Source organism: Canis lupus, chromosome 21 (assembly GCF_011100685.1).
Source record: "Canis lupus familiaris isolate Mischka breed German Shepherd chromosome 21, alternate assembly UU_Cfam_GSD_1.0, whole genome shotgun sequence".
In the NCBI taxonomy this organism is placed as follows: domain Eukaryota; kingdom Metazoa; phylum Chordata; class Mammalia; order Carnivora; family Canidae; genus Canis; species Canis lupus.
The window spans coordinates 29,754,580-29,768,099 of record NC_049242.1 but is presented as its reverse complement, the minus strand read 5'-3'; the positions used below and the strand labels follow the sequence as shown (position 1 = coordinate 29,768,099).

The window sequence follows — 13,520 nt, the reverse complement described above, 5'->3', positions numbered from 1 at the left end:
GAACTGGAGGGTATTATGCTGAGTGAAGTAAGTCAATCAGAGAAGGACAAATATTATATGGTTTCATTTATATGAGGAATATAAAAAATAGTGAAAGGGATTAAAAGGAAAAAAGAGAAAATGAGTGCGAAATATCAGTGAGGGTGACAGAACATGAGAGACTCCTAACTCTGGAAAATGAACAAGGGGTAGTGGAAGGAGAGGTGGGCAGGGGGATGGAGTGACTGGGTGCCGGGCACTGAGGGGGGCACTTGACGGGATGAGCACTGGGTGTTATACTATATGTTGGCAAATTGAACTCCAATAAAAAATATACAAAAAACCAGAAACTGTCCACTTAATATGAAAACAATGTTTAGATATTATGTTTTCAAAATTGTAAATTATTATTATTGGATAATATATTTTAATTTTCCAATCTTTAACTCATTAGCAGAGCTGTTTGTGCATACCCTTAATTATGACAACCTGGATCCAAAAGATAAATGTCTAAAGCACAAGCCCACTGGGGAGGAGAATTTAAGAGTCTCTCAAATATAATGAAATTCATTACTTATTGTTGGATGAATGAGAAATCCATGCAAAACCCCTCTCCTCTTGCAATGCTTATTTCAAATAACTGCCCATTTGCAGAACCAATTACAGATGAATAGTAACACTCTATCATTTAGGACTGAAATTTTACTTCCATGTCTTTGTCTCCTATAAGCTTCCTTCTATGAAAATGAGAATAAGAAGGGATTACACATTACACAACTCTACCCAAAAATTTCCTCAAATACATATTCATGATTGTAAAGGCATAGCATATTCACAGCTGTGTATTACAAACCCTTAATTTCTCACCTTAAAACCTGCCCCAAGGACCCCAGTATTTTGTTAAAATAAGATAATATGTATGGGAAAAGCAAAAGGGGTCAATGATGTTGTTATAGGAAAAGTTAGAGAAAAGGGAACTATAATATAACTTAAGTTTTATTAATGAAGACACAATATCCAATTTACCCAGTGTAAATTTCAACTCACAGATTTGAATTTCAGTCTATTCACCAATTATTGATTAAAAGCTCATCCTATATTATGAATGCAGAGATCCAGTTGTCCTTACTACCATCCTTTCTTCAGTAATCTCTGGATTCCTTGCTTGATCTCCTGAGTTCGCACTCCATAAACAATGGGGTTGAGGGCTGAGAAGATGACATGATGGAGGATATTGAGCAAGACTGGCACATCAGGGGAGACTTTCTTCTTCACCACAAGAGTGAGCACGAAGACCAGAAGGATGGTGCTGAAGAAGAGGATAAGGATGAAATGAGAACCACATGTGCTCAGGGCCTTGGCCATAGCACCCTCTGCCTTGAGTCCCAGCACAGCTCGCAGTATGAGGCTGTAGGAGAGGAAGATGAGGATGAGGTCAGATCCTAGCAGTGTCCATCCTACAGCAAACTGGTAAAGGCGATTGATGGTGACATCATCACAGGAGAGTTTGGAGACAGACATATTGGCACAGATGCAATTCTCAATGACATTTCTCCCACAATAATTGAGTCGGGATGATAGAATTGGGATAGGCACTGTTAAAATCCCATTTCTGGCCAAAATAAAGGCAGCAGCCTTAGCTACAAATTGTTCTGTGATGATGGATGGGTACCTCAGTGGGTGGCAGATGGCCACATAGCGGTCATAGGCCATGACCATGAATGTGCAAGACTCCATGGAAAGGAAGCAATTCATGATGTACATCTGGATAAAGCAGGCATAGAAGTTGATGGACTTGAGGTCAAACCAGAAGATGGCCAGGACCTTGGGGATGACAGTGAGGCAGACAACAATGTCTAACAGGGAGAGGAGGCTCAGCAGGTAGTACATGGGCTCATGAAGAGAGGCCTCTAGCTGGATGGTGACCAAGAGAACACTATTCGCCCCCATGGCCAGGAGGAAGAGGAAGCTTAGGGGCAGGGACAACCAGAGCTTCCAGCTGGGAGACCTGACAAAACAATTCAGGAGGAAGTCTGAAACCTCAATGGAGATTGTACCATTTGGATGTGCTGTCATATTTTGCCAAATATTTCTACAGCGTTCTTTTTATGATCTGTAAAATTAGGATAAAAATTAGCTAGTGACTGAAGACACATGACTTTACAACAATTTGCTTCATCTGGGTGAAACTTGTTAGTTCTAGCAGGTCATCCAGACCCATGTGAATTCATCTGTTTATTCTTTGTGGTCTGCTACTAGGACATTCCTATCACTTTAAATAGTATAGAGGACTTAGGAAAGATGGTTTATTTATACATTTTTGATTAGTTCAAGATTTATTTTTAATGGAACTATTATGTTCTTGCAGAATGTATAAAGAAGGGAAAAAATTGCTTCAGAACTTCTTTGTGACAGGTTAGTCTCTAAATTTGTCCTTATAAGGTTCTTCCTTTTTTTAATGTCCACATAGGCCACCATGTGATCATTTAACTGTAACAATATGCACAGATAAGTAGTAGAACCAGGCACAAATAGGGACTCAGATAAATGTTCCTAGTTCCCCATTCTACCTCTATTCTGAGTTTTCAAATGGAGTTTGATTTAATTGCATTTAAAAAAATGATACCCTGGGAATCCCTGGGTGGCTCAGTGGTTTAGCACCTGCCTTCAGCCCAGGGCATGATCCTGGAGTCCCTGGATTGAGTCCCACATCAGGCTCCCTGCATGGAGCCTGCTTCTCCCTCTGCCTGTGTCTTTGCCTCTCTCTCTCTCTCTCTCTCTCTCTCTCTTTCTGTGTCTCTCATGAGTAAATAATAAAATGTTTTTTAAAAAATGATATCCTGAAAATAAAGTTATTTAATTTTCATTTTGTCTAAAAATTTTAATTAGGTAGGTATGGATCCTGGCAAATAATTGCTCCTTCCCCTATACATTTGCATATTGTAGGATTCTTAACTTCTGGAAGAAACAATATTAAAAGGAGCATAAGTAATTGCCCATAGGTATGTGAGAGTGAGACCTGTCATGGAAGAAGATGAAGTTGTTTGTTTTATTTGTAATAGTGTGTGGGTGATGAAGACTACCTTTAAAGTTTTCATCCGCTTTCTGTTTTTCTTTATATCATATCCTCAGTATAATGATCCAGCTTCTTTTGTCTAGTAGTTTTATGCTTTGCCTTGGTAGAGTGGCCCACAAGGCATGGGAGATACTGGAATTGCAGGAAGTCATGAAGACAAAAACCCGTGGACAAATAAAGCTAGTCTTGAGTTGTTGACCAAAAACTTTCTCCTGTCTTGGGCACTATGTTCATTGAACTCTGCCTATCTGTTATTTTTTTCTCATTAGATACATTTACTTATAAGTTTGAAGGATAAAGTAATACTTCTTGCTCAGCTCAGACCTTGCTACAATGACCCACAGCATGTACATCCTCAAGCCACCAAATGAAAATACTCCCTTAAACTGCTTTCATCATTTAGGTTTTGTCATTTGATCTTTACTGATTGCATCTTTTGTTCCTACTCTCTGTAAAAGTTTGACATTTGGCTCTTACAAGTCAGAACACCAAATCTTACCATTTCCAAGAAGATTTTCATCTTCAGGGATGTCAGAGTATTCTTGGAAAGAATTAGGGATTCATTGAATAGAAAGAGGGAAAAACTTGAAATGACCATTGAAGGGTACAGCCACATGGAAGAAATGGTAATTCAGACAGAAATGCTCATGGAGAAGTATAGAGGAAGAGGCAGATTTTCTTTGTCTTCTGAAGAACTTTGGGATAATTATTTCTAGCACCAGAATGAGACTTCTGAGGACAATGTAAAGGGACTATTTTATCTGTACTTTCTACTCGCTGACTCTTCTTTTCTCCTATTTTCTTTGGAATGTTCTCTTACATGTTCTTCAATCTACAACTCATCCAATAAGCATTGAACTATCTACTCAGCCCTAGAAACAAAGTAGCTGAGACCATCTATGTCCTTCTTCCCCTCTCCTGTTTTAACCTTGGATTGCAGTCAGAGCTAGGCATGACAGCACTTAGGCTGAGGAACCAGAGCAAATGACTACTGGTTCCAGGTAGGGACAGGATGAAGAAGCCAGTGAAGTTGAAGGGCAATGATCCAAGCAGAGACCCTGCAGAGCAAGCTTTTTTCTCAGGCTTCAGGATGGACCCCAACATAGCACTATGGAAGCTCTGTTTGAAGAAGAGGAGGGATTGTTAAGGACCACCTATCTCCATAAATACAGACACAATTGTGAGACATCTCTCTCAGTATTTTTTCAGACATTAATCTGAACAAATCAGTCATAGATATCTCTTTGATCCTATGATCTGTGCATAATTTTCTATTTTTGGTGACAGTAGTTTGTAGAAATTATTTAGATTGAGCTGAAATCTGAGGAATTACTTTCTGACTGTCGTTGACCCTCAATTGGGCTCTAGGCCTTCAATTTCTGAAGCTATATAGATTATATTTAATTCCTGTGCCATGATTAAAACATTTGTGGGCATATTCTTTGCTCTAAAGCTAGCAAATTTTCATTTTCAGAGATGAAAACCTAGTCTGATGTCCACACATAGTATACTTCCCCAGCCCCCTCTGCTTATTAATCTCCTATGGACAAATTCCTGCTTCTCTGCATTTTTGGCACCACTGAGCAAAAGATCCTAAAAGGCAAGAGGATGGCAAAAGTAAAGTCTCAGAGCACAAGTTCTTACATGGCCTTCTGACATGAGTCAGGATGCCATCTCTATTATCCCATTTTCAGGCTAATTTCATCAGTACTGACTCAGGAATGAAATGGAGCACAGATCTGACTGAAGAGAAAGGTCCCTCTCCCCTGCCTCCCAAGTTCTGGCTAATATTGGTATAGTTGCCTCTCAGGTACCCTGTAAGCAGACTTACCTACAGAGAATGTGGAGCATGGGGTCCACTGATACTGGGATTCTGGTTAGTTCCTGAAGTATCTAAGGTAGTTATAACTACAGAGCCTCAGGGACTTTGTCCTCTGTGAATTTCCCATCCCTAATTATTTGAGGCCAAAAGATCCTCCTGGGACAGACAGACAGGCAGGTATAAGAAGAAAATAATTTTCTTTCTCTCTAAAAGTGAGGAGTTAATCCAGCCCCAAATTGATTGTATGTTCTGTAGGCAGTCTTCTGGATGTAGGGGTGTTACATGCATGCATGCATGCATCCATCCATCCATCCATCCATCCATCCATCCATCCATGTTCATGCTCCTTTGCATTTGCATGCTCAGTGCCTTCCACAGGTCCAATAAGCTCATTCAGAAGTTCTCATGGGCTTCCTTCACATAATTGTTAGATATATACCTCCAAAATTATGCTATTGAGAGGATTGATGTTAACTTACTGTGACTTTTATGATGGCATCATAATAATAATGCAAGAGAACCTTAAAAAATATCCTGGAGGAAATGTAAAGTGCTTTTCAGAGAGAAATTTCACAGAAATTTTATTCTCTAACAAGAGATGTTTTAAATGGGATGTATATACAACAGAATATTAGAAAACACGATTTTTCCTTTATTTTTTACTTTCGTTTTGAATTTTTTTTAAAAATTTTTATTTATTTATGATAGTCACACAGAGAGAGAGAGAGAGAGAGAGGCAGAGACACAGGCAGAGGGAGAAGCAGGCTCCATGCACCGGGAGCCTGATGTGGGACTCGATCCCAGGTCTCCAGGATCGTGCCCTGGGCCAAAGGCAGGCGCTAAACCGCTGCGCCACCCAGGGATCCCTCGTTTTGAATTTTATGTGAATTATTCACACCCCTCAAGTAATAGGAGCAAGCATCGTCAGTTATTTATTTTCATTATTTTTTTTTGAGTGTAGTTGACACAAAATGTTCCATTAGTTTCAGGTGTGTAACATAGTGTTTCATCAAGTCTGTACATTATGCCATGGTCACCCCAAAGCTACCATCTGTCACCATACAAAGCTATTACAATACCATTGAATATATTTCCTATGGTGTGCCATCATCATCTGTCTCTTGAAAGTGCTTCTTTTACTGTTGGGGATTTACCCCAAAGATTCAGATGCAATGAGACACTGAGACACCTGCACCCCAATGTTTATATCAGCAATGTCCACAATAGCCAAACTGTGGAAGGAGCCTCGGTGTCCATCGAAAGATGAATGGATAAAGAAGATGTGGTTTATGTATACAATGGAATATTACTCAGCCATTAGAAACGACAAATACCCACCATTTGCTTCAACGTGGATGGAACTGGAGGGTATTATGCTGAGTGAAGTAAGTCAGTCGGAGAAGGACAAACATTATATGTTCTCATTCATTTGGGGAATATAAATAATAGTGAAAGGGAATATAAGGGAAGGGAGAAGAAATGTGTGGGAAATATCAGAAAGGGAGACAGAAGATAAAGACTCCTAACTCTGGGAAATGAACTAGGGGTGGTGGAAGGGGAGGAGGGCGGGGGTGGGGGTGAATGGGTGACTGGCACTGAGGGGGGCACCTGACGGGATGAGCACTGGGTGTTATTCTGTATGTTGGTAAATTGAACACCAATAAAAAATAAATTTATTATAAAAAAAGAAAGTGCTTCTTTTGCTGTAGTTTTACTTCTCTTTCTTCTGTGTATCTCAATATCACTCCTATTTCTGCTTTCTTCACAAAAGTAAAAATGCAGAATTTTAAATTATGTCTTTCTAATTAATCTTAAGTATGGTTATTGAGGTAGTGTGCTTATGGGGAAGAGCTTGGATATTCAATTTATACAAATATTCTTGTTTTGTAAATCTGATGGTTTTTGTTTTGTTTTGTATTTAGAGAAAGAGTGAGCACATTGGGGGGCAGGAGGAGCAGAGGGAGAGAGAAACCCTGAGATCATGACCTGAACTGAACTCAAGATTCAGATACTTAACTGATTGAATCACCTAGGCACCTCATCTGATGTTATTCTTTGTTTGCACTCAACACTACATCTTAAACATCTCTCCATATTGTTTTGTGAAAGTCCACTTCATTTTTTTTACCATTGTTCAATTCCTACAATGTACAATGTACAATTCCAATTGTACATTTCCCTCTTCTTTTTTATAATAAATTTATTTTTTATTGGTGTTCAACTTGCCAACACACAGAATAACACCCAGTGCTCATCCCGTCAGGTGCCCCCTTCAGTGCCAGTCACCCATTCACTCCCATCCCCCGCCCTCCTCCCCTTCCATCACCCCTAGTTCATTTCCCAGAGTTAGGAGTCTTTATCTTCTGTCTCCCTTTCTGATATTTCCCACACATTTCTTCTCCCTTCCCTTATATTCCCTTTCACTATTATTTATATTCTCCAAATGAATGAGAACATACAATGTTTGTCCTTCTCCGATTGACTTACTTCACTCAGCATAATACCCTCCAATACCATCCACGTCAAAGCAAATGGTGGGTATTTGTCGTTTCTAATGGCTGAGTAATATTCCATTGTATCCCTCTTTATGTAAGTAGTCAACACTCAAGTGACCTATAATTGTTACTGAAAATAACGCTGTCAATATCCTTGTATGCTTCTCTTTATAGACTTAAAATGGTATATGTGGAGGATTTTTTTCAGTGGAGGATTTTTTCAGTTATAACATACAAAATTTGTTTTTCACTAGGAGTTATCAAATTTCTATCCAAAATATTTTTAAAAATCCCCCTAGAACTTCCTTAAGTTTATTTATTTTCACATTCCTTACATCATTAATGCTATGTTTTTTTTTAAAAATAAAAACCTAGATGTATATAAATTAGTATTTTATTTTATTTTTTGTATTTTATTATTTTTAATTAGAATTTTTTTAATTTTATTTTTTAATTTTTTATTTTTTTAATAATAAATCTATTTTTTATTGGTGTTCAATTTTCCAACATACAGAATAACACCCAGTGCTCATCCCGTCAAGTGCCCCCCTCAGTGCCCGGCACCCATTCACCCCCACCCCCCGCCCTCCTCGCCTTCCACCACCCTTAGGTCCTTTCCCAGAGTTAGGAGTCTTTATGTTCTGTCTCCCTTTCTGATATTTCCTACCCATTTCTTCTCCCTTCCCTTCTATTCCCTTTCACTATTATTTATATTCCCCAAATGAATGAGAACACATAATGTTTGTCCTTCTCCGATTGACTTACTTCACTCAGCATAATACCCTCCAGTTCTATCCACGTCGAAGCAAATGGTGGGTATTTGTCATTTCTAATGGCTGAGTAATATTCCATTGTATACATAGACCACAGCTTCTTTATCCATTCATCTTTCGATGGACACCGAGGCTCCTTCCACAGTTTGGCTATTGTGGACATTGCTGCTAGAAACATCGGGGTGCAGGTGTCCCGGCGTTTCACTGCATCTGTATCTTTGGGGTAAATCCCCAGCAGTGCAATTGCTGGGTCGTAGGGCAGATCTATTTTTAACTCTTTGAGGAACCTCCACACACTTTTCCAGAGTGGCTTCACCAGTTCACATTCCCACCAACAGTGCAGGAGGGTTCCCCTTTCTCCGCATCCTCTCCAATGTTTGTGGTTTCCTGCCTTGTTAATTTTCCCCATTCTCACTGGTGAGGTGGTACCTCATTATGGTTTTGATTTGTATTTCCCTGATGGCAAGTGATGTGGAACATTTTCTCATGTGCTTGTTGGCCATGTCTATGTCTTCTTCTGTGAGATTTCTCTTCATGTCTTTTTCCCATTACATGATTGGATTGTTTGTTTCTTTGCTGTTGAATTGAATAAGTTCTTTATAGATCCTGGAAACTAGCCCTTTATCTAATGGTCCCCTGCATACTCTTAGACCATAATGCCTTGAAATTAGAACTAAATCATAAGAAGCAGTTTGGAAGGATTTCAAACACGTGGAAGTTAAGGACCATCCTGCTAAAAGATGAAAGGGTCAACCAGGAAATTAAGGAAGAATTAAAAAGATTCATGGAAACTAATGAGAATGAAGATACAACCATTCAAAATCTTTGGGATACAGCAAAAGCAGTCCTGAGGGGGAAATACATCGCAATACAAACATCCATCCAAAAACTGGAAAGAACTCAAATACAAAAGCTAAACTTACACCTAAAGGAGCTAGAGAAAAAACAGCAAATAGATCCTACACCCAGCAGAAGAAGAGAGTTAATAAAGATTCGAGCAGAACTCAATGGAATAGAGACCAGAAGAACTGTGAATATATTTTGAAAATTCCATTTTATCTTATTTTTTTCTTTTGAGTTTTAACTATAATATTTTGGGGGCTTGCCTTCAAGATTATAGTATGATCTCTAACTATTAAGAGTTTACCTTCAAGTGGTAACACATATTTTCATATATAATGTAAAGATTTGCCATGATGTAGTTCCATTTCTTCTTTTCTGTTTTGTGCTATTATTGTCGCACATCTTATAAACCACAAAACACATTGTTATTTTTTGTTATAGACAATAATTTTTAAATAACTATAAATAATTTTAAAATCTTACAATTTACCCACATACAACAAATTCTGATAGTCTTTATACCTTTCTGTACATCTGTATTTACATTAGATAATTTTCCTTCTTCTTTCAAACATTTTTGTAGTATGAGTATATTGGTGAAAATTATTTCAACTTTTGTATATTAAAAACATATGCCTGTTTTTGGAAAGCATTTGTAGGGAATAGAATTGTAACTTAATTTTTTTTCTCATGGGATACTTGTGTGGCTCAGCAGTTTAAGAGTCTGCCTTCTGCTAGGGATGTGATCCTGGAGTCCTGGGATTGAGTCCCATATGGGGCTTCCTGCTTGGAGACTGCTTCTCCATCTCCCTGTGTCTCTGCCTTTCTATCTCTCATGAATAAATAAATAAATTCTTAAAATTTTTTCTCTTTTAATCTTTTGAGATATTGCTCTATGTTTTCTTGCTTGCATTGTTTTTGATAAGAAATCTGTGTCATACTTAATTTAGTCTCTCTTTTTTAAAGATCTTATTTATTTGATTTGTTTTCTCATTGGTTTTATAATGACATGTAGTCAATTCCTAAGTATACATCTTTTTTTATAAATTTATTTTTTATTGGTGTTCAATTTGCCAACATATAGAATAACACCCAGTGCTAAGTATACATCTTATTTGAGTGTTAAACCTGTCAGTGGAATTGTTTACACTATCACTTAGATTTCTCGTATGTATTCAAACCAAAGTGAGTAAAAATGTAGTTCTGGTCTTACCTCTAAGCTCTCATCTGCCCCTCAGCAATATTTTATACAGTCCTCAGACCATGGAATTTTGCATGAAATATGATATCCTTCACGTTTGATGTTTAATGTAAAAACTCAGAGGACAAGGATAGTGTATGAATTATATTCCTAGTAACTAGCATACATTTAATATTTTTTTTTACATTTAATAATTTATTCAACTTGTATTCAGACATTGATTTCACAAGTATTTATGGTCTCTACTGTACCTAGCACTGTTTGGACACTGGAAATACAACAATGAACACATCAGGAAAAAGTTCTTGCCCTTCTGCCCCTTAAATTTTAGTAAATGTAGGGCTGACTAAACAAATGAGCAAAATGCACTATCAGGAGATATGATTAAGGCAGAACAAGGAAACAGAGAAGACATTAAGGCATCATTTGTGCTTTGGGAGAATATTATTGGATGTTATTTTAAAATACTGTGGACAGGGAGACCCAAGGAGGGAAGGGGCTTTGTGGTCAGAGGAACAACAAGCAAAAAAGTCCCAGAGACAGTGGTTCATGTGTTTGAGAAGCTGTTAGGGAGGCAGTCCTGACTGAGGGACTGAAAGAGGAGATCAGATATGCAAGGAATCCCACCTATACAAACAAATTCCTCCCTCCTCTGGGTTTATTGATGAGTTTTAATCTAACCCTTCTACATTGATTTTACATGTTTTTGGGTTTTCCACCAGGCCTTTTTGAGTAATGGGATCAAGATTTATGTATGTTATAGTCTCATTTTCTAGTTCTGTGCTGTACATACCGTAACTTTCAGTAAATATGTTTGAATGCCTGAGGGAAAGACTAAAGCATAATGGTTACTGTCAATATTTTTTAACAGTTGCTTTTTAATCTCATTTTACTTTTCTAAAGTCAATGCACTGTCAGTAAATACGGATGCTTACTATCAGCCACACATCTTTAAATTAGTATTTATTTTCTATCACTGACCCTAAAAGGGATTTAATCAGGAGCATACAAGGAGGTGTGATGCACAGTCTTCAGCATCATGGCTGGGGGAAGTAAGAGGGAAACCATACAGTTCATATCTTCAGGCATGTCCAGAGAAAGGATTAGGACTGTAATTTTATCTCCAAGTCCCTGCCTTCCAGTAGTGATTTTGCGTATTGGTGGTTGAGAGAAGTCAAGCTAGAACAAAATTACTTGAATCTCTCTGTTACCCTCCTCAGTAATTTCCTAATTCCCTCTTTAATCTCCTGGGTTCGTATCCCATAGACAATGGGATTGAGAGCTGCAGGAATTACATGGTGTAGGACATTAAGTAAGATGGGAATATCAGGGGAAACTTTTTTTTTGGCAATGTGGGTAAAAACCAAAACCAGCAGGATGGTGCTAAAGAAGAGGATGAGAATGAAGTGAGAGCCGCATGTACTCAGAGCTTTGGCAGCTGCCCCTTTTGCCTTCAGTCTAAGAACAGTTTTTAGGATGAAGAGATACGAGAGGAAGATGAGGACCAGGTCAGAGCCCAGAAGAGTCCAGGCCACAATAAACTGGTATATTTTGTTAAGGAAAACATTATCACAGGAGAGCTTGGACACAGAGAGGTTGGCACAGATACAGTTCTCAATTATATTTTTTCCACAATAATGGAGCTGGGCAGAGAGGATAGGAATGAACATAGTAAGAAGTGCATTCCTCGCCAAAATAAACATAGCAGCCCTAGCTACAAATTGATCAGTGATGATGGAAGAGTACCTCAGTGGGTGGCAGATGGCCACATAGCGGTCATAGGCCATGACCATGAATGTGCAAGACTCCATGCCAAGGAAGCAATTCATGATGTACATCTGAATGAAGCAGGCAGAGAAGCTGATGGACCTGAGATCAAACCAGAAGATGGCCAGGACCTTGGGTATAACAGTCAGGCAGAGGACGATGTCCAGCAGAGAGAGGATGCTGAGCAGGTAGTACATGGGCTCATGCAGAGAGGCCTCCAGCTGGATGGTGACCAGGAGAACACCATTGGCTCCCATGGCCAGGAGGAAGAGGAAGCTTAGGGGCAGGGACAACCAGAACTTCCAGCTGGGAGACCTGACTAAACAATTCAGGAGGAAGTCTGAAACCACAACGGAGATGGTGCCATTTTGGTGCGCTGTCATATTTTGCCAAATAGTTCTACGGTTTTCCTTTAGTGATCTGTAAAATTGGGATACAAATGAAATATTAATTCAAGACACATGGATTTAGAGCCATTTGCTTTGCTGAGCTGAAACTTGTGAGTTCTAGCAGGTCATCCAGACCCATGTGAATCCACCTGTTTATCGTTTGTGCCGTGTTCCTGGGATACTCCTATCACTTTAAGCAGTATAGAGGCCTGAAGAAATATGATTTGTTTATACATGTTTGATTTGATCAAAGTTTATTTTTAATAGGATTGTATATTCTTTGCAGAAATGAAAGAGTAGGAATTAATTAGTAAACTACTTTTTGACAGTTTTGTCCTCAAATTTGTATGTTTTACATGTTTTCTGTTTTTTATTCTTTTTTTTTAATTTTTTTATTTATTTATGATAGGCACGGAGAGAGAGAGAGAGAGAGGCAGAGACACAGGCAGAGGGAGAAGCAGGCTCCATGCACCAGGAGCCCGATGTGGGACTCGATCCCAGGTCTCCAGGATCGCGCCCTGGGCCAAAGGCAGGCGCCAAACCGCTGCGCCACCCAGGGATCCCCTCTGTTTTTTATTCTTTAGTGACCACATAGACTACTACATGACAATTTTACCTTTACAATATGCATAGATAAGTGGCATAGCCAGGCCCAAATTAGGACTCAGATATGTGTCCCTAGTTCTTCATGCCACCTCCATTCTGATTTTCTGGAAGTACATTGCTTTAAATACAGATTTAAAAAATGATACTCTGGTAATAAAGCTTATCAGTCTTCATGATCTCTAAATAGTCATCTAAGGAGGGACATGTGGATCCTCCCAAATTATCATATTCACCCCCGTCTATATGTTTTCAGATTTGTAGGGTTCTTAACAACCTTAAAAGGAGAAGAAGCAATCTATATAGCTATGTGAGAGCCATATCTGCTGTGAAAATTCGATTGTTCTGCTTGAAATAGTGTGCGGGTGTTGAAGTGTATCTTTAAAGTTTGTACATCCCCTTTTGTATTTTATTTTCCCATCTTAAATGTAATGATCCAGGTACATATTCCTCCGCTTCTGGGGATAGTTCAATATTGTCATGTTCTCTTATCACTTAACCTCCTCCCCTGGCATTCTATTAGGTGCTAGGATCACAGTATTGAAAAAGAAACTGTCCTTACTCTCAGGAAG

The 13,520-nt window shown here is 38.7% G+C and overlaps 2 protein-coding genes across 2 annotated transcripts; both read right to left on the bottom strand.

Moving 5' to 3' along the window:
• Positions 1-1,107: 1,107 nt before the first annotated feature.
• On the bottom strand, positions 1,108-2,055 carry OR56A3D (olfactory receptor family 56 subfamily A member 3D). The gene is given in 1 exon segment (NM_001388724.1): positions 1,108-2,055. A coding segment is annotated over 1 exon segment (948 nt).
• A 9,324-nt stretch (positions 2,056-11,379) lies between these two features.
• On the bottom strand, positions 11,380-12,339 carry OR56A12 (olfactory receptor family 56 subfamily A member 12). Its single transcript, XM_038568178.1, has one exon. The coding sequence runs from the start codon at positions 12,337-12,339 to the stop codon at positions 11,380-11,382; it is 960 nt and encodes a 319-aa protein (XP_038424106.1).
• Between the last annotated feature and the right edge of the window lie 1,181 nt (positions 12,340-13,520).